General features: G+C 38.8%; 1 protein-coding gene across 1 annotated transcript; it reads left to right on the top strand.

The window, feature by feature from the left end:
• Window positions 1–1005: 1005 nt before the first annotated feature.
• Window positions 1006–11343, top strand: gpr20 (G protein-coupled receptor 20). The gene is made up of 7 exons (XM_074684187.1): window positions 1006–1392; window positions 8236–8481; window positions 8574–8840; window positions 8945–9189; window positions 10612–10696; window positions 10844–10969; window positions 11102–11343. Exons 2-7 carry the CDS (start codon window positions 8284–8286, stop codon window positions 11285–11287), a joined length of 1107 nt encoding a protein of 368 aa, XP_074540288.1. The 5' UTR covers window positions 1006–1392; window positions 8236–8283; the 3' UTR covers window positions 11288–11343.
• Window positions 11344–21999: the final 10656 nt, after the last annotated feature.

The raw sequence follows: 21999 nt of genomic DNA, 5'->3' as shown, positions 1-21999 counted from the left end.
GCAAGACAGATGAAGTGAAGGTCCAGGGACACGTCATACAGACACAGACTTACACAGCTTTAAACCAGACAGTGTGATCTGTTTATGCAGATGAGACAGAAAACAATAACACAGAGTAAACTGTGTTTAAAAGGAGACTTGCAAGTTAAGATTTCTGTCTGACCCAGTTTTCTTGTAAGTATTTGATACAAACACATTTATCTCTCTGATTTTTCTGGCAGCAGGAAATAAATAAGAGAGATCTGTTTAGTTTTACATCATGATTGTAAAGACTTCATTTCTGGCCTAATTTAAGCACGAAGACCAAGTAATGAATTTAAATAATCATTGAGCTGAAAATAGCCACTGAAAATAGGAACTACCTTAACCTCAAAGTGTTTCTTGTCTGTATATTCAGTATCTCATGTTCATGTTCAGTGTCACTTTTACATCTTTTCACAACTTTTTACAATCTGCACAAAGGGGGGTCAATGCAAACAACTAATTGTTTTCTTTGGATGAGTGATTCCATTAAGTTCATATCTTTTACGTCTCACTTTTATCATTTTAAGTAAAAAAAAAAAGTTACATATTGAAACTAATATTAAACTATTCAGTTAGATCACTGTCCTTTGCAGTAATTCAACTAAGAAATGTAATAAATCAATTAATCAGTTGAGCCTGGGATGCTATGTTTCTGAGGACATCTGAGGATGGGTGCATACAGTTGAACTGGTATGTTTGTCAGTGTGTGTGTGTGTGCGTGCATGTGTGTGTTCATAAAGTGGCCTCCATGGGCAAGCATGTGCGTGTCCCAGCAGAATGTAAACACACACTAAGACTTCCTGTGTGAAGGCCAAACTGGGAGAAGATTTAGAGAGACAGAGAGAGAGAGGAGAAAAGGGAGAAAAGAAGATGAGCAAAAGTGATGCCACGAGAGAGGAAAAAGGAAAGGATGAGAAGAAACATTTTGAAAGGAGTAAGATGAACAACAAGAGGAGGGAGTAAAAAGTTCTGCGGATTATGGAGAAATCTGTGAAGAAACCAATAACCTTTACTTACTTCAGTTGTGCAAGAGTAAGTGACAGAAATGACAGAGATGCCTCCTGATTTCTCAGAGCTAAAAAAGTGTTTTGATAAGTACAGCTAATCTGGAGAATCTTAAAAGAGACACACGACTGAAGCTCTGATACAAGACGGGAAATTTTGGCTGAAACACTGGAGCACTCTGGGCAGAAAAGCAACTGACGCAGGTGGATTTTCAGTGATGAAACATAAGTGTGCAGGCAATTGAAATCAAAGCAGCTCAGAGGGGATTCAGCATAACCTGTTGGACACTGACCAAGGATCTTAGGCGTTGTATTGACATGAAGACAAGCCAACTTCATCAGACACTAATCTAACCTGTCTTCAGTAAGTAAAATGTTTACCTCTTTTTTCTTTTGCTTCTGTAGCAGATAGACTGTCTTGATCCAGTGTTTTTTATTCAGGTTCTGTTTTTTAGTGACTGCAATCACTAAAAAAAATACTTAAAAGTGTCAAAATTGTGTAGAAGAATCATAATTTCACAGTCTGAAAGTAGAAGGGGGTCAAAATTGGCAAATTAAAGCTCTAAATTTGTGTAACTGTGGCGGCTCAGAGACGCCAATATCATTTCAGTCAGTTTCAAACTTGCTAAAAAAAAACTTCTAGCAGGAGTTTAAAATTAAATCGTCCCGAATTAGGTTATCATCAGTATGTTTATTAGTGCATGACAGGACACTGTTAATCTTAACTTAAAATACATGTTCAGCAATCAAAAAGAAACAAATTGCAGTGGCGACATACTTTTTTTTCTTTTTTTTTTTTTGCCATGCAAGGCTTTTATTCTTTGAAGCTTTAATTTGGTGCAGGCCAGCGTGAGATCAGTAGTCTAATATCCTATCCTGTCTCTTTCACACAATCTTAGGCATGCACAAACACATTGACTCACACAACACACACACACATGCACTGTACCACCCAAACTGGGCTCCCACGCTGCTGGAATTTATTTGCACAGTGTTATTTGTGATCGGCCTCTGGGCCCTCTGCTCTTCTCTCAGTATCACTTTACAGCCATTACATCAGCACAGCCTTTGATGTTGGAAGAGGAAGAGCAACAATTGGAAAGCAACAGTAATGCATTAAATTATATCCTTTTTATCTGTGTAGACTCAGATCTGAGCCAACATTGTGCTTTTTTTTTCTAGCATCATACCTCTTTTTCAGTTGGTACCTTTGATAGTTTGGCAGTTCAAAAATTACCCATACCATTGTATTCATTTAGAAAGAACATGTTACATCAGAAGTTTGATAATAAAGTTAGTTTCATGGAGTATTTAATGATACCAAAACTGAACAGTTAGCATTGCTTTCTTTTTTTCATCTTTTTCTTAGTGTTTCACTCATTTTGCTGGCTATTCACAAACCAAACCAGCAGCTCATCAAATACCTCGCAAATTACCACACTGACACGAGATGACACCTATTTACGAATGAATGTTAACTTAAAGGTAGGGTCTGTAGGATCATTTGTTACTTGTTAGTAAACACAACATTCAAACTGGGCTCTTCCTCCTTGGGTCAGTGCCAGTGGTAGCACACACCCACAGCCTCCAAATGTGACTACGTGGACACATTCGCTAACCTAGCAACCACCTGCAGCACCGTGTATACAAGGGAGAGACTCCAGAACCGTGCACCTGACTTGGCAAGGTAGCACAAGCTAATCACTGGGTTATCTGACACATACCTGCTCAGCATAAAGTCATCTCACACCCCTCTTTGCCCAGAGCTGCTCTCCAAGTTCTCTGAAGCAAGTGAAAGTCGGGCCAAGCTTCACTGTGTTTGGGGAAAAGCTCTATCTGTTTGGCATTTCATTTAACTTTGGTTGTTTTTCTTGATCCATCCACATCCACTATCACCACTCAGGATAGCTATTTCCGCTCACTAGTCAACAGGCCAATTTGTGCACCAGCGGCTGTGATGGGCTGATGTAACTGTGCTTACTCTCTGCCCAAAATGTCCCGAAACCTCAACATACAGGCTGAGGAGGGGGTTTGAGGCAGACACAGACAGTGACACATGTAAAGAGGCCCATTAGAGATGATTGAGCAAGATTATTTCTGTTGAAGTTGACATTTTATGTTTTAGGAAAATCCTGCAGACTCAACCTTTAATGTAGGTTTAAATGTCTATTTTATCTTAATTTGACACAGCAGTGGGATTTAAGCCTTCAACAACTATGCTAGCAGCTGTACAAGAGGTTTTGTGCTACATGCTAATACACTTTAAAGGGGCTGTGAGGAGTTTTAAAGTGATCTTGAAAAAGTCTCTCTTCTAGATATATGCCTGATTGTAATCCACACTTTAAAATGAGATTATCAGCACCAATATTACAGGTTACAGTTTATTTTAAATTGTTATTTCTTAGCTTCCAGGTCGGAAGCTGACCAGAACTGGATTGATATACAGCATGTCTCGGTCTCTATGACAACACCATGCCAGCTGACAAAGTTTAGTAGTAAGAAGAGATAAAACCCAGATATCTGTGTCTATCTCTGCTGAAAACAATTTCTGTGCTTAACTTTGTAGTGATGGTGGACACAAGAGCCGTACTGTCAGACAGGAAAAGGACAGAAGAGCAAAAGAAAGCCAAACAGGAGAGTGATACAGCCCAAGCTAAAGGCTATAACTGGGGCTAAGCTGTTTGTTTTAATGTCAGTTCAAACTTACATGCAGCAGTGGTCTATTCAAACTTGAGAATCTATCAGTAAAATGAAGAGTGAGCTTATGTTATCTAAAATATAGACGACTACTAAACTACAAACAAACTGACAGTGTTAACTTGTTGTCACATTAGCCTTCAGATACGTCAGAGCACCAGGCTGACAATATCGCTACATATGTCTGGCAACTACGTTTGGTTGATGTCAAGTTTCAAACCGTAGTGCTACGTAACTGTACTGATAAACCTTACTTTGGCTTTGGCCTACTTCTCATAGCCCCTTAAGTAAGCTTGGTCGCATGCTAACATCCTGCAAAAAAAAAAAAAAAAAAAAGAACTTTCTCCTAGTAGATTTTTGACTATAAAGTAGATTTTTTTCTGTTGGTAAAATGAATCATTTTCCAAAGCCTGCTGAGTTTAACGGTTTTGGTTCTTTTGTCCCTAAAACTAAACTTAGCTTTGGTACAGGAACTTGACTGTAAATAACTACAAATAAAGGTTACTGCCTAAAAATGACATAGTACAGTTAAAAAAAAAAAAAAAAGATACTCTTAAAATGATCATCATGCCAATTTGGGAGTTTAAAATCTCCCTTTTGTTGTGGCAATATGTATTTAGAAATAATAATAAAAATAAAATTGCATATGTTCTTAAAGGTAGTGAACATTTATATTTTGTTGATTCTGGTGGACCCTCCAGAAAAACAAAAACAAAAACAGTTGTGTTCCAGGGTGAAGACTTCTTTTCCCATGGGCACTATCACCTTCTCATAAAGATGTGGCTCTTTGGTAAACATGCATTTTTCTGGAATCAAACAAAGATCTTCTTTTAAGACCACTTTTTTGTTGTTTAAGAGAGTGATACAGTAATATGGCTGTATTGATGAACAGCTATGTGGAATCATTAAATGTTATTTTTTGAACAGCTATTAAAAGTGGTTGAATCAAAGCCTTGAGTTAGATTGTAGTTGCAATGCTCGCTCTGTAAATATGTTTTACTATGAGACTCCATATCCAGCCACTCCATATCCATTATGTGTCCTTATCTGGGCTGCTGGGCTGATAACTGATTTAACACACAATTTACTTGAGACAACACCTCTGATGCTGGCCCACATTTAATGATGAAGATGAACTAGCTTCAGTAAACTGGATAATATCAGAGGGATGTTACTGTGAAAACACCCATTTATTGTCTTCAGTGGTCCTAATGTGCTGGAGCTGGGTGGCTCTTGTTAAAGATAAATTACATTATTCATGCCTCACCCTCAGCTGAGCATGTTATTCTCTTTTGCCTTTCATCATTAGTGGATGATTATTTTACGGTGGGAGATTAGTTATGAGCGACGAGACCATTCAACACAATATGCTGGATATCTCAGACTCTTCTGGTGTGAGGTTAACATGGGTGATTAAATTACATTTGTCATGGAAGGAGACAGAAGCAGGCAAGTCTCAAGTCAATTTAGGGTTCACAAGCTCCAAATTGTGCCATAAAATATGACTTTGGTCTCAAGTTATTTGGAATTGAATACTTCTTTTGAATTTAACTGAATCCTTCATATTGACTTCATAAGAAAGACTCTTAGATGTGCTTTTTACTTTTTCATATGAAAAGCCAAGAAACAAAGCAAACTCAGGAGTCATCTAGTTCTAAGGGGTGAAACTAAAAAGCAGTGCTTTTCTAACTCTGTCGGTTCTTTCTCTCCCCTCACACACTTCACTTTGATGCTGTCATAATAACGGGTGTCCTTCATGGACCTTTAAGGCTCTGTCCTAACAAGGCCATTGGCTACTTAATGGGCTGTGTTAACCGACAAGGAAACACCTCTGAGAGAAAGCAGCACAGCATTATGATACATTATAATCCATTGAGATGTACAGTATGTGGTCTGTCATGGTCAATGACTGCCCTCTGCTGTCTGTATACACTCACACAGCGATGAAACTCCAACCATATTGTGCTCCTCTTAGATGAACACACTATGTAGAAAAGGTTGTAGATTTCATTCTTTATGTCGCCAAACTGCACAAATTTTTACTTGCCTTTAATGTGCACTATGAAAATGACCATAACACTAAATATTTCACCTTTCAGATGTTTAGATGTGCTTTGTTACAGTGCCATCTACTACAGTGTTTTTGATTATATCTCTATCTGTCAGGGCTCGGATTCTCATTCTGTCACCCACACGTGCTGAGAAAAGTTCCAGTAAATGAAAATTATCCCTGTTTATCCCATTTTCAACAAGAATCCACTTTCTTTCTACGAGATCAAGAAACACAAACAAGCTCTATCAGGATAGATTTACCCAGCCACAGAGGTCACAGATGTGTTTTACAAATTTCTATCTGAGAAAGCGCTGATCTCTGCATACTTCAAATCCCTCATAGAACAGCTTGAACTAAATATAACCCTGCCCCTTGTGGTTTATATGTGGTATAAATGCATCTTAATCGTAAATAAACACTCTAAATTGAGCAGATATTGGTTTAAAGAAGCTTTATCAGTAAAGCCAACAGCAACATGCCAACTGAGGTTGGGGACAGAACAGAGAGTGGACATGCTTCCTTTTTTTAACTTCTAAAGGATTATTTAAACATTAAATTGCATGGCCCCTCTTTTTAAGTTTGTATCACACGTTCATCTCTGGCATTCTGTCATCAAACACCTTACAGAGCAATGATGTCATTCACTGTTGGGTAACTGGTCATCAGGTCAGAAAATAAACAAGCAAACTCACGTTACCCACTCTGAGTGGACATCTCCACAGAGCTGTATTCATAATTGTGTTTTGAATGTTTTCACAATCAAACTGCAAAGTGTCATGAGTTCATTGAACACTGACTGCCAGTCATTATTCAGAGGACCTAATTCACACACTGCACACTGGACAGGACTGGTTAATGACTGCCATCTAGTGGACGAAGAGGGAGAAAATCAAAGCGGATTAATGAGTCAATGTTCCCTTAAAAATAAAAAACTGCAAGTGGAGACATGATACACTCATGTGAAAAAAGCATGCTGATAATAAATCAACCAATTACGATGTTAAAATTAGGTCTGAAAAAAATCTTAAATCCCATGCTTGCTTCAGGAGAGAGTACAGCACAGACGGCTGGCCGCTTTTCAAGGAACACAACCAACCATGTCAAAGCCACCGTTCCACCTCGTTGGAGCATCTGTCTTCTGTTTGAGTTTAGGCTGTTCTGGTAAAATGGAAAAAAAAAAAAAAAGAAAAAAAGAAAAAAAAAAGAAAAAGCCATTTACCAACAGCCTACATTAGGTATAATATTCTTCAATAGCCCAATGGTAAATTAGAAGTCAAAAACATCTTGATTTGTGTTCTATAGTTAAAGTACATTCATTTTGACGACAGTCAAATATTTTTTTTTAATTAATGTCAATGTTAAGCCTTTTGCTCACTGAGTAGAGACTGCTTTTATTCCAACACACGATTGGAAGTGGTGCTGTGGTGAAAGAAGGCAGTGATCTGGCTGACTCGACCCAAGAGTTGGGCCACAGTGGGCAGCTTCAGCGCTCACTGGCAGGCAAGGTTTAGGGTATAAATATAACACCGGGCATGTAGAAAGTGGCCACGCTCTGCAGCCAGGTTCATATTTGAAGCATTGTCGAGTACCAGGTCGTGTGTCTCCAACCCCCACTCGTCCTCCACAGCTTTGAGAAACTTGCGCATATTCTCACCTGTTTGGCTATCATCCATAGCTCTTGTCTGAAGCACAAATTAAGTTAGCGTGAATTACTGTTAACATGAGCTGCCACAGTCACATACGAGATGGTGGCTCTGGATGCCCAGGCATCACAAGTTATTGCTATCCTGCAGACTTGAGGGACTCTAGCACTAAGAACTTAGTCTCCTCGTAAAGACTTGGAGCCGGCTTGTTTGTGAAAAAGCTCCAGGATGGTATCACATACCTTGGTTCCATGCTGTGGACCAAGCAGCGAAAGTTTTCTACTACACTGTATGGCTGCATATCTTTGGTAATGAAATAAGATATTGATGTTGTGATTTTCCTGACTTGCTTCAAGCCCAGTAAAAGTTTTGCCATCTTTTGAGGAATACATAGAATTGGTGGAATGACAGGCTTCAGGTGGTCGTCCATCACCAGCGCTGCCTCCTGCTGATGGAAGATGGAAATGTAGACCCTCAGATTGCTAGCATTGCTGCATTTCTTCAGTCGAGTGTGGCAATGTTGGAAAACAGTGTGCATTCTGACTACATGTATAGAGCTCCTTCCATGAAAACCAAAATGATTCCACGCACTCGCTTCTATATACCATTCAGTGGTTTGAATAAATGACCTCTATACACCTAGCTAAATCTTCGTATTTACTTTGTATTGACGTCTATAGGGTCGTGGCTGAGAATGTGTGTTGTCTGTTGCATGCTGGGAAATAACTATGTGGCAACATCCAATAATATACGTACTTTGCACCACATTATATAGTGGTTACAACATTAAATTTGATGTGTATTTTTCTGACAGTTTCTGGACCAACTCATCATCATCACCATCATCATCATCATAACCATTATGATGAACTTCAACACCACAGAACCCGGGCTTCCTATCAATACCTCATTTCCCATCATGCCTGTAATAGCCAGCCCCAGTAACAGAAGTGGCATGGAGGCATATCTTCTCAGATTGGCTCATTTAGACGAGGGCCTCTACAACGACTTTTACGGCCTTTGGATCGCGCTGATGGTCATAAACTCCCTCATATTCTTGGTAGGCACTTTCACAGATATTGTTACTTTTTTTCATATGACTTTGAAAACTCAAATGGAGTAAGTAAGCTCTTCTTTTATCCTTTCCTTCAGGTTGGCATGGTGCTCAACACAGTCGCACTTTATGTTTTTTGTTGCCGTACAAGGCAGAAAACAACCTCAGTGATCTACACCATCAACTTAGCGGTGACAGATCTCTTGGTGAATCTCTCGCTGCCGACTCGTATCCTGATCTACTACAGCGGAGGAGCCTGCCTCACCTGCTCCTATCTGCACATCTTCAGCTACTTTGTCAACATGTACTGCAGCATCTTGTTTCTCACCTGCATATGTGTCGACCGATACCTTGCCATCGTGCAGGTGGGTTTTTCTGCCTCACCTGTCCCTTCACAACTTGCCAGTTATCCAGTCACTGCTTAAATCAAAGGTGACTGAATCCTGCATGCTTTCTTTTGTCTTTCCAGGTTGAAGCCTCTCGTCGGTGGAGGAACTCCAGTGTGGCCAAATGTGTGTGTGTGTCTGTCTGGCTCTTTGCCATCGTGGTCACATACTCCTTTCTCTCCACAGCTTTCCAACACCCGGGCTGCTGCCTCTCTAAGCTCCTCCTCCTCACCATTTTTGAGTTCTTCTTACCACTTATCATCATTGTGGTGTTCACAATGCGGATCATGTGGGCACTAGCTGACCCTCGTCTGATGCAGCAAAGCAGGTAAAATATATTCATTTGGGATGGCAACAACAAGCCTGGAAGTTTAACATCCCAAACATTTGTGCTTTGATCAAAAAGTGGCTGAAGGCCTGCCTCTTAGTTTAGCCCAAATCTGAACAAAGCTAGGTTGAGTTGGGCATTTTTAGAGCCAATGATGGGTTTCAAAAAATAATATCAGAAACAAATGGATGACATCACTGAGACTAAAATATTGCTATCCAAGTGGCATCGTGTTGATCACACCTCATGCTGCTAAACTAATGCATGTGCTGCCCACCATCAGCATCTAGTGGCATGCCATTGGACACTTTTAGCTGTCATTCTCCATTGTTTAATCCTTTCCGATCTTGGCTGAGTCCAAAACCACTCCCTATTCACTTTAGAGTGTTTTCACGTAACGTAATCAATCAAGCTCAACCATGTTGGAGGTATTCTCACAACAGAACGGCACTGAGCTTGTGGGTAAACAGGTTTGTTGTTGCACAAAATGATAAATAACTTGTGTTTTTTTGCTGCGCTAATTGATCGGACTGAGAAAAAACATTTCATATGCTTTGCACTAACAAAAATTATCACAGGTCGGGGTGAGGAGTGTAAATAGTAGTCTAAAGAATGGAGAACATAGTGGTTAGCTAAGCTCCATCAGGATTTTCAAGGCAATAGCATTTCCTGTCAGGTGGGTCATGCTCTCTGCCCATAGCATCTTAAAACCACTCTTAAGTAAAAGTAAATAAATTATGAAAGAGCATAACTTTGATTGAGAGGTAATTCACAGCAATAAATAGTATATAAGTAAACCTCAGTGTCTTTCAGGGGCTTTTTTTTTTCAAGTGAGCCTCTCCCATAAGAACATAATTCATTCGTGGACCTCCTCTTCTATGAAAATTACAGTAGTAACATCATGGTGACCCCCTGACCCTAGTTCAAATTTTGAAAAAAATGTACAGTTTTGCTTTACGCAAAAGTTTTGTTGCATTTTAACCTTATATTTACATGGAAACGGCGTTTTAGCTGACCTAAAACGCAAACTTTTGAAAACGGTCTCCAAAGTGGGATTTTTCTGAAACGCTGCCAGCACCATTGCAGTGTAAACAGTAAGCCAGCGTTTTACACACTACCATAGCCCTTTTTTCAATGTGCTACATTTCACCCCAATGTATGTTACAGTTGACCTGGACTATGGGGTCAATGTAACATTTCACTCCCTGTATTTGAGATCAAGCCATACAGTTTCTGTTTGTGTTGCACAGACATTTCCTGGCCATTTAATAGCAGACACTTGGAGCTGCTAGTTTGTACAGCAGTTTGAAGTTACTGGGTTAAAAGAGATCAAAGTAACAGACAGAAATGTCGAAAATGTTACGACTGTCCCTGGTTTCCCCTAGTTCTGTCCCTGTGGTGACTCAAACTGTCTTTCTGCAGAGACAGGAGAAGGAGGGCTGTCCAGCTGTTAACCACAGTGCTGATCATCTTTACTGTCTGCTTCACACCATTTCACATCAGACAGGTGAGTGAGACACTTTGCCATCAACACGACGGTATGACGGTAACAGCTGTGTTATTATTATTACATGTAATAAGTATATTTAGCTCAGATTGCCAGAAAGGCAAACATTGAGTTTCATCTCATGGCAGTCTTCTGTTTGTGTTGTAGGTGGTTGTGTACTTTTATCCTGATTTGCCTCATCATGTGATAGTCTACCATCTGACCGTCACTCTGAGCAGTTTGAATAGCTGTATGGATCCTATTGTATACTGCTTCGTTACAAATAATTTTCAGGTAAGTCTTTCTGTCCAATATGTTATATTTATCCCTCCCTTCAGCCACAATCTGTCTATCCATCACTCACTCAGTCATTCCCTCATTTACTCATTGGTTCACTGAATAATTTACTGGCCTCTTCTCCCTCAGGCCACTATGAGGAATATTTTCCGGCGAGCAGAGCCGGAGCAGACCAGTGGTGACATCATCAGCATGCAGCACAGCTCCAAGGCCTCAGGAGGGACACCCAATGCCATAACTAGAGATGTGATCATGATGACCAAGATCCCTGCTCCTCTGCAGGGAGACAGCGTGGGAAAGAACCATGCTCTGTAAAACTGCATTCACAACAAGTGAAGGGGACTAAAAGTTACTGTAGGTAACACATTCGCCTGAGGGGGGTGGCTGATAAACCTGGACTCTGCAGTTTGTGGTGTGTTTAATGGCGCAGTGGAAAGTGCTTTGGATCGATGGACAATGCTGACTTCATAGCAACAAAAAGGAACAAAAAGATGCACAAAAATTGATACAGCAAACTTGGTTAAGAAATCTTGTGTCTTAAATAAACTAGACCAATAACAAAAGACAATTTAAATCTGCAAACCAACATGTCAAGAGACATTCATGACGTTTTTGCAAGTTTTTTATTTTTTTTTCACCAACAAGCAAAATGCAAAACAAGCTTTGGCGAGAAGAACCACAGCCAAAAAGTAATTTTTGTTCAGTAAAATGACCACTTTGGGCAGCAGAGGGCATTATTGCACTACTTAACAGCGAGACAGCCCCCTCAGTAATTACTAAAGTCATTTTAGAAACTTCTTGGATCACTGAAAGGAGCTTCATTGTTAATGCCTGGGCAGTTTAAATAAAGTCTTGCTGTAGCAAAATTTAATACCCCGTGCCCTTACCTCTTTAACTTTCTTTTGACATGGATAATCCAAACCTCGCCCAGTATTAGAAAGTGTTTGCTATAAATGTATAGGTGACTGCAAAATATGAAGAGTAAATCAATGAGTGTTTAAATAAACTGTATAAAAACAATTCCCTTATCTGCTTCATGCATCTATATAAATGTGGTGTTAAGTGTTGCCCTCAAGATCCGAGACTGAGACTTGTTTGGGACCAGAATGCACCAAGACCAAGACTTTTAAGAGTCAAGACAGAGTGAAGACCAAGATTATAAAAACCAAATTTAACCATGACAAGGTTTATCGGTTAAAGAGCATTTTCTCCTTAATTCAAGTTTTCTTTTAATTAAATTTGACAGACAAAAACAAGCTGTCTGAAAGTCCTTCAAAGTAAAAAAAACCCAAATTCTCAAATCTTAACAAATTTGACCAAATTCTTGCAAAAAAAATGCCTTGTATATATTTAAGAGCCACTGACAGGGTGCGACATTGAGGGCATGAGCTTCCCAACTGTACCTGCCCCATAGAAATTCCTTCTCACCCTGTCCAGGAGATGTATTTTCTGGCTGCCAAGTGCAAACATTTTGCTCACAACATACTAAGACCTAAAAACCACTGCCTCTTGACTGTGGAAAGCAAAACACAACAGTTCTTTCTTAAAGATGCTAGAAGGAGGATCTCTTTTAATTGGACTGCCTCGCCATCTACCGGCCACTGTTGTAAAGATGTCACTTTCAACCATATGTTTTGGAACAAATTTTCTTTGAGACAACTTTTACTTGATACAATGCAGGTATTTATCAACACAGTTATGCAGCGCCACAGGTTGAAACAGGACAACAAGGAAAGTTGTAAGTTTGTGCTATACGTCATTAGCTGGCTATATCCAGCAGCAACAGCTCGGGGCTACGATGTATCTGTAGGCTAATGTGACAACAAGCAGACATCAGTTCATACAGTAGTTAAGTAGCCGTCCATACATAGTGCTACTGACAGCCTGATGCTGTGAGACGTGTCGGTAATTTATAACATCAGCAAATCTTGGTTATGTCCTGCCAGTCATCTACCAAGCAGAGCTAACGTAACTTCACTCTTCATTTTATTGATAGACTCTCAAGTTTGAACAGACCACTGCAGAATAACTGCTGACTGTGGGTTGGAATGAACATTAGCACAAACAGTTTAGCCCCTGTGCTATCACTCTCCCATTTAGCTTTCCTCTGCTCTTCTGTCCTTTTTTCTGTCCGCCCCTGGCCATGTTGCAAAATGAGGTAGATAATTACAACATCACAAAAACATTAAATCAAACGATGAGATTATTGTTACTTTTAATTTAAAGGAATGAAATCAGGCACAGTGCTGTTGCTCCACCTTCACTCAATGCCTGCGCACTCCTGCAGCCAGGGGAAACTCTTTCTGTCTGGGATAAGTACCTTGGCATGGAAGCTACCCTAATAGGAAGATGAACTTAAAGGTAAGACGCAGATTTTAACTTAATGAATGATGTTAACTTATCTTTGGGTTTATGAGTCTGCTTTTGTTTTTAAACAACATTTGTTAAGAAAAAAAAAAAACTTAATCTTCCAAACACTTTCACTGTGGTAAGCTTACTCTATGCAAGCTGATGTAACATATCTCTCACAAACTTTTTAATTAATCTTTTCCACTTTCGGTTGACACTTCATCTCTTGCCATTAGGCTTTTAGTGAGTAGATATGAAACATTTTTCTTATGCGAAACAGAAGGATGCACAGAGACAAGCAGGCAAAGCAGAAGAAGACCGACTTTGTTTAGGGCCAGTTGTCATGTAAGTTTATGATGGGTTAGCTTTTATTCAGGGTAGGTTATGTGCCATGGGCTTGGCAGGTATTATCCTTGGAAGGAAACAGAGCTGATTTATGATCTAAGATATTGATAATTACATTTCACGTTTTGTTTACTTTGTGAAGCATGTGTTCAATTCTGTAACTCAAGCCTGTTTCTTTGTGTTTAAATGTGTATACTGAAAAATCATCTCAGTATTTTAACTGCTGTGCTATGCTTGTTTAGGAGGAGACAGGATCACACCAGGGGTCAGAGTCTGCCTCACAGAGAGAGGAAGAAGGTCCACTGGTGAGGAGTCAAATGAAATTTGTTTTTAAGTTTGTTATCAATCACAACTAATGTTAAACCAAGGGCTGGTAAAATTAAAGCACTAATTAGATTAAGCCCATCAACATGATTTATTTGATTAAAAGTTTAACTCAATTAACTCTGCAGCACAGAATGACTCAAAATCCCTGAAATGTCTCTGGCAATGCATTTTGGGAAGTTTGTCCAAGTAGCTTTGAGTAAAATAAATATAAATAAATAAATGATAGATTAAAGAAAGAAAGAAAGAAAGAAAGAAAGAAAGAAAGAAAGAAAGAAAGGAAATAGTTGACAAACATAAAGTATTATGCACACTGCAGGAAGGAGTTTTCTACCTTGGACAAATTGACTCAATTGCAAAGTGGATTGCAACAAACTCAAGACCCATTAATATTGTCAAGGACATCGACATGGAAAATATTACCTTCTTTCTTGAGTATGTTTGCTCATTGAAAACGAAACATGATTAATATCTACAGAAACCCTGAGATTAATCTGATTCAAAATTCTAATTGTTTGATAGCACTGCTAGAAAAAAACCCTCAAGTCAGTTGTTGTATTTTGATAGGTTGTATCTATAGACTTTATTTATCCCAAGGCAAATATGTGATTAATCATGATCAATCAGATAGACATGTGATTTACTTGATTATTTTTTTTAATCACTTGACAGCACTAGTTTAAACACTTTAAGGTTAAATGGCTTTGCATTGTTTTTTTAGTAAACAATAAAAGCTGCTGTATTATTGCAAATTGACCCAATGAAATCACTGGTTGATGGGAATGGGTTGTGCTATATCCTCCTGACTACCAGGTAAAAAAAATATTGTCCAATCACAAAGTTTTTAAGATTCCCCATCCACACTTTTACGATCGTTGCTCCACCCCTGGTTTCAGTGCCAAATTGTATTTTCTGTACCAAACATCAAAGTCATCAATTCGGCTCCATACACATTAGGATGACATGCACTCTAAGGGAAACTACAACTGGTCATTGTAAGGATTTAAGATTGTCTTTTTCAGGTATTGGACTTACTTATCATAAGTTTAGCTCAGAGTTTAATCTCTAGTCATGGTGACAGACTAATGCATTTGTTATTATCCCTATATGGATGATAACGCCAGATCCCTTGTCAGAAAAGATACAGTCTTCTCTCCACGGTAACCTCACAGTGCTCACGTGTCGACAAATGTGTGAACAGCTGCTGTTACTCAATACAGGAAATGAATCATATCTCAAGACACTACATCCCAGATTACTAATTATTATATTAATGTGTTTTATCTTTGGTTACATAAGGAAGCAACAACAGCAGCACTGAGCTAATAAAACTTTTGTCGCTCACAGGCACACTTCTGTGACTAAAACCGTTAGATGACAATCTGTTATGTTCAACCTTATTTTGCTCTAGAGGTTTTTGTGTTGGTTACAAAAGTGTTGTTCAACCTTTAAGTTAATAGCTTTTTGTTTGTTTTTAATTGCTTGATTGCTCTTTTTGTGGGAAGAAAAGGAAACACATGTATCATTGGACTGATATCATATTTTCTATCATGTTTTTCCTGACTAACTGCTGAAACTTGATTCAACCTAAATGGTTGAGGCTCCTAAGTGTATGTATGACTTGCAGATTACTACCTAATCGTGATTAACATTACAACACAAGCAGCATCTCTGTCTTCATGTCATGTCTTGTTCAACATTCGTCTGATGACACATATCACTGGGCCACAGAGACCTCTAAAAATAAACTTGAACAATGAATGTCCCAAGTGTCACATTCATAAGTGTAAATATCAGTGGGTTATATCCTGGTGGACGGGTCAAAATTTACATCTGGATCTAGCAACATCAGTAATTCTCATGATCAGCTTTAAACATGACCAGGGAAAAAGACAGTAAAGAATTAAAGGGTGTACCTGTGTCATTGTGTCGTTCTGCTTTCTGGAAGCACTTTAGATTTGGTGTGAGTTCTGATGATTGCGGTAAGAAAGTGGAGGATAAAACCGTGACTCAGTGTTGCCAATTTAGAGACTTTGTTACTTCAATAAATGACTTTTCAGACCCCTCAGGATAGTTTTTTTAAAGACAATTCTTGCAAATTTTCTGGAGTTTGGAGAATCTGAGGCTGAAGTGTCTTTTGATATCCGCAATAGTCAGTGTTTGAGTCCCTCCCCTATCCAAAACACAGATAGACAGTCCCCCTCACTCACAGCAGTCTCCTCCTACTGCTCCAGAGCAGAAAACTGCATTCAAATGAATCACACAAGTGTGTGTGTCTCCTTATGGTCACCTCTGACTTTCTCCAGCCCAGACAAAAAAGGAGGGTTGATATTCATTCCTTCATTCATTCATTTTCTGAACCACTTATCCTGTTCAGGGTCGCGAGTAGCAAGAGCCTATCACTATTGGGCGAGAGGCGGGGTACCCCTTGGACTGATCGCCAGTCAATGGCTCACACATAGACAAACAACCTTTCACACATGCACTTACACCTATGGGCAATGTAGAGTGTTCAATTAACCTGGTGAGCATGTTTTAGGACTGTAGGAGGAAGTCGGAGAACCCGGAGGAAACCTACACATGCACGGGGAGAACATGCAAACTCCACACAGTAAGGCCCACCAGCCAAGCTGGGAATCAAACTGGTGACCTTCTTGCTATGAAGCTGCAGCGCAAAACCTAAGGGCTGGGCCTTAGGTTTGGCACCAAATTTGCAAAAACCTGACAGAGGATTTTGTTTTTGTCCAAGATTAGTCCAGATTGTTATTCAAGAAGTAATGGGGCACAGGCCTATTTCACAATAGCTGAAATGAGAGGAAAGACGTTACTACGAAATAAGAGCCAACATGAAAGCGGTAAAACAAAACTGAAGTTAAAAGTGCCATCTAAACATAACTGACAAGACATATTATCCTTCATATCAGTGGCGGCTGCTGGTCAGTCAAAAAGGAGAAGCTCATTTTCTTCCGGCCTACAGCATAAATTTGTTTATTTATTTAAACACAAATTCTACCCTCGGTGTCAGCTTATTAGCAGCTGGAGCTGCTACGTGAGACTACGACAGGCTGTAAGTGTGAGTGACAGAGGGAGAAGCTCCGCAGCTGGAGCTGCTTACTGGTAAAAAAGAAAGAATCTTTAAACACAACGCTCATCGTTTTTAAGAAAAGTAAACTCGCTGGGGATCGTTAAAGCCTCCAGATCAGTCCAGAACAAGTAAATGTAGAACTGAGAAGATGCTCCAGTGGAGAGTTAAACTTCAAGATCCCTGACTGGCTCATTTCACTGTCAATCAAAAAGGGATTCAGCCTCACACAGATCATCCAATCATCATGCAGAAGCCGAGCGTCCAGGCCAGCCCACTGCCTCATAGACCCCCAGAGACGCTCAGCGTCCGAGGGCAGGACAAAGCCTAGTGTTCATCCAATGACCGTCTAGTTTCCACAGTGGAACAACCCACTCTACGCTTCCCCTCTGAAGTCAGAAGACACTCAGCGTCCGACTGTGTTAAAGCGCTGAGACGCTGTGGGGATGAAGGAGAAGGAGGCTGAGCCAGTTACCTGTGATAGGTAACTGATTCTGGACAAAAGATGAAGGAATTCTAGTGCATATTTTGTCAATGAAATGTACACACAGCTGTACATATCAGCACTTTTTTTAAAAGGCATTTTAGGGGAAGCTGAGCTTCCCTTGCAGTCTTAGAGCAATCGCCACTGCTTCATATTCAGTGTGTCTTACCTGTTGTTTTGTTGTTTTGCCTAAACCATTGGTAAGACAATGGTTGATCTTTCAGCCTGTAAAACACATCAGTGTGACATCATCAACAAATGATAATCAAATTTGAAAAAGCAGTTGCAATTAAAAGAAAACTGCAAAGTTATGTGGACTGCTCTGAGACCTGTACAATTAATTAATAATTGTGGCTGTGGAATTGAAACGACGACTGCCCATTGGTTGTTTTTACTGTCTATGTGGTATAGAGAATAATAGATAACAATAATTTCTGAAAGTGCCCTGCATAATGATATCCTTTAGACATTAGAATGAAAAAAACTTGTGGGGTATAGTGAAACTTACTAATGCACATGTGCTTTTGGAGCTTGTTTTATAAGGCAGTAACGGATTGAAGGGGATGAGGGGACTGCACTTTCATTATATAGAAATGTATTTGACTACTAATTCTTAACTTGAGTTGAACTGACAAACATTGCTGACATGGTGGTGTGTTGGTGGTCACTGTCACCTCACAGTGGATGTGTACTGGTTTCAGTTTGTGTGTTCTCCGAGTGTATGAGTACAGCTGCTTGTCTCTTGACTTCGAGCTGGGATTGACTGGTCACAGTGCCCCAACACCTGTCAAGGGACTGAACAGTGTAGGAAATTGATAGATTAATAGATGCACAGATAGATGGATAGATGCACAATTAAAAAAAAAAAAAAGATCTCCTCCTTGATGACCCATCAAATCTCTCTTGATAAGAAAAAAACAACAACAATAAAGCGTATTACAGATAGGCTGGTAGTTACACACTATCTTGTTAAATGAAACATGGATCATACAGATTTGGGCTTTTTAGGAATGCATTCATCCTGATTCTGTTTGTCCCCCAGCCTCCTGTAGTGAGTCATAGCACTTGAGGAAATTGCAGTGTTCTGCTGTGTGGGTCACAGGCTCCTTCAGATGATGGACCCTCTCTGTGCTCTAATCAGCTGCCCAGGGGATGGAAAACAGTGAGCAAGGGCAAAAATGATTTTAATAAAAGGAAAATAGATGTATTTATTCTAAAAAAAAAAAAAAAAAAATAACCATGTTCTCATCTGTATAAACATCAACCAGCTTTGGAGTGATTAATAAACCAGTGCAGGCAGTGCTAGGCTGAGGCTGTTGGATAAGGAACATTTAAAAGATGGAGTGAAGGAGGATTCTTAATCATTGAAGAGAAATGGAAAAATCCAGGCAGCAGAAAGGAGGGCAGACTCATTTTTCACCCATGAGGCAAAACTTCAATGGACTCCATAAATTCATTGAGCTTGTAAACATATAGTATTATCTGGCATGTTTTTTTTGTCTTTCATCTTCAGGATTGTGTTTTCATTAGTTTGCAGATGTAATGTCTTGCAGCATTAGAGGAGTCTGATTAACAAAAGCCTCCAGACAGATGTGTTTTCTTGTTTAGGTGGCCACACTTAAAGCGTTTTTTTCATTAATTTGCACATCAAGGACTTTGGTTCAAGGCGTATAACTATAAAAAAAAAGCCATTGTTCAACACTTTAAAAGTTCCTTTATGCTTTGGGAGTGTAAACAAAATTTGCACTCCTCAGGGTTTTTTCTTTATATGTTCATCCACCTCCCTATACTTAAAGCTCCTGAAAGAGGGTTTTAGCTGCTAATGAAAATGTGACATTTATACCGATCTCTTTAAATGATCTATGAAAGCAAACAAGCATATAAGCAACAATAATAAACATTTTTTCCCCATGCCTACAGAAACTTTTAATGGAGGTAAACACTGCTGTGGGGGAGCTGTGAGCTAAAAAGCCTTTATCTCATTTCATACTCACAGCACAGTGATATGTCTATTGTTTGATGAAATCAGGTGTACAAAAAGTAGCTTACATACATAACAAGAACTGCTCCATCTACATTGTATGTGACAAAAATGAACATAATCTCTGTTTTTTATGAGATCAGCACAACATCCTGTAATACTTTTCTTTTTCTTAAAAACTGGTGTGGAAACAAAACTAAACAAGAGGAAAAACTACAGGAAATTGATATATATATCAATATACATCTATACATCTATATATATATATATATATATATATATATATATATATATATATATATATATATATATATATATATATATATATATATATATATATATATATATATATATATATAAAGTAGGAAAAGTATTTCACAGTTATGAGATAACACAACAAAATGAACCCGCATTATACTAATCAAAGCTTAATTTAGAACAGAAATAAGTTTTAACAAGATTATTTAGAATAGAAATAATTTGAAAAGGGTTATATGCACTCAAAGTATCTCCAGGTCAACAAAAGCAATATATGACCATCTCAGGTCTTGGTTGAATGCCTCTGCGTGGTCACATTATCATTAGTGGATGTCTTAAGCAGTCTGAGGCAGTTGAAGAAAACTGATTTGAGAGCATTGTTTACATAGCATTACAAATTGGAAATGGTATAATATTGTAATTACACATTCTTCATTATATTCCAAACACTTCATGTAAAGTTAGGACTTCTTGAATCTAACATGAGAAAACCAACTGAGTTTATGAAGTTATTTTTATATGGAGAAAAAAATATCAGTATGCTGTGAAATTTCTTATTATGAGCTGATAATAACACCATGGAGCAAATGATTAGTTTGTTTAATATGAGACTAATTTGATATTTCTTGCTAGTTCAACCAACCTTCTCCAAATTGCTGCATGTTTTCCCGTGTGTCCGTCCAAGTCAATAACTACTTAATATATAATAGAGAAGTTCATATCTACAGGTAACTGGAGGCCCAAAATAACTTGGATCATAAAGAACGTTACATTTAACACTTCTCTATCTCCTGACATAATGTCGTCCAAAACTTTTATGATAACAATGAAGACAGTCACAGTTATTGTCCACAGGAGCTGCTGTCTTAAACTGCTTGATCTTAGCTTTAGGTCTGCTGTCCAGAACTGTGAGGAATATTGAATCAGCTTTTACCAGATTTTCTCAGGGGAAATAAAGCAAGTCTACATTTAACGGCTTTTTCTAATAGCTCCTTTCATCAATACTAATGCTTCTCTCTGAACCATAAAAAAAGGGGGTTGTGAGTAACTCTATTACTATCAAACACATGTGTCTCTTTGTGTGAGTGAGCTGCTTAACCAGGGGAGAACTGAGCTGTATTTAGAGGAAGTATTTATTCTGAGATGTTGACAGTAATCAAAAGTATGTGTTTGAATCTTTAAATGGAATATTGAACTTCACCCGATTATTGACTGCATGTAAAGGTAGCCAGTGTTTCTTGAGTTCCATGTCAGTTCAGTGTCTGCTGTCGCACCTCATGTGTTGCTGGTCTCTCACATCTCTGTTCTTGGTTTTCTAGAGTAAGTTTTAGGATATAAAGATATATTTATTAACCCAAGAGGCAGGCTAACATACAAGGTACCAAACTGACATTTTTTATGTAATCTCAGTATTTACACAAAGACAGTTACATTTGGTGCTATTTGTGATTTAGTATCCACTGATCTTCCAGGAAGTCTACACTCAAAAGGAAAAATGACAGCATGGGGTTTCCTGCAACACCTTCAGCCATTATATCACAGGCGTGTCCACTCAAACAAGGAAACAATAACAGTCCAGATTGCCCATTGCAAGCCGTAGACGTGACCCAATTACGTTTTAACTTATTACCTTTCAACATATTTTCATTGAGCTATAGCGGTTTAAAAAATGCTATACAAAACGAACAAGGAGAAACTTAAAGGTTTAAGAATCTAGATCTGGGGATGTAAAAACCACATGAATTCAAATGTGGGAAGTCATTAATGTGGCTTGTTAAGGCTGGCATACAACTAATGAAAGTAATAGGAAGTTTTGCCAAAGAACTACGTATTTATGATAAGTTAGGATGTACTGTATACTGGTAGAAGTGTGGTGGGCGAGATCTTGTGAGGATAAATGGAGGGAAATAAAGATAGGGATTGTTCTTCCAAAGAGGAACAGGGGTGAATTGTTGTGGTTTCCAAAGACATTATGATACTGAAAACAATATTAGAACATCTGCAGTACATGTCCTCGAGCCATATGTGAGATTTTATTCTTGAAGCCGAAACCCCTGGAGACTCCTTGATGACTCCCCAGGTGCAGTAGGTCAAGTCATCCAAGTTTACTCACTCTTTGGATTTTAAATAGCGTAAAAACATTTCTACAGCATCCAGTAAATGCTAACACTATAGTGTCTGCTTTGGAGGTTCCCAATCCCTTT

Source organism: Halichoeres trimaculatus, unplaced genomic scaffold (assembly GCF_033239565.1).
Source record: "Halichoeres trimaculatus isolate MK-OKI-2021-1 unplaced genomic scaffold, fHalTri1.1 fHalTri1_scaffold_12, whole genome shotgun sequence".
In the NCBI taxonomy this organism is placed as follows: Eukaryota; Metazoa; Chordata; class Actinopteri; order Labriformes; family Labridae; genus Halichoeres; species Halichoeres trimaculatus.
The sequence above is the reverse complement of the archived record's forward strand: the minus strand, read 5'-3'. Positions and strand labels throughout refer to the sequence as shown.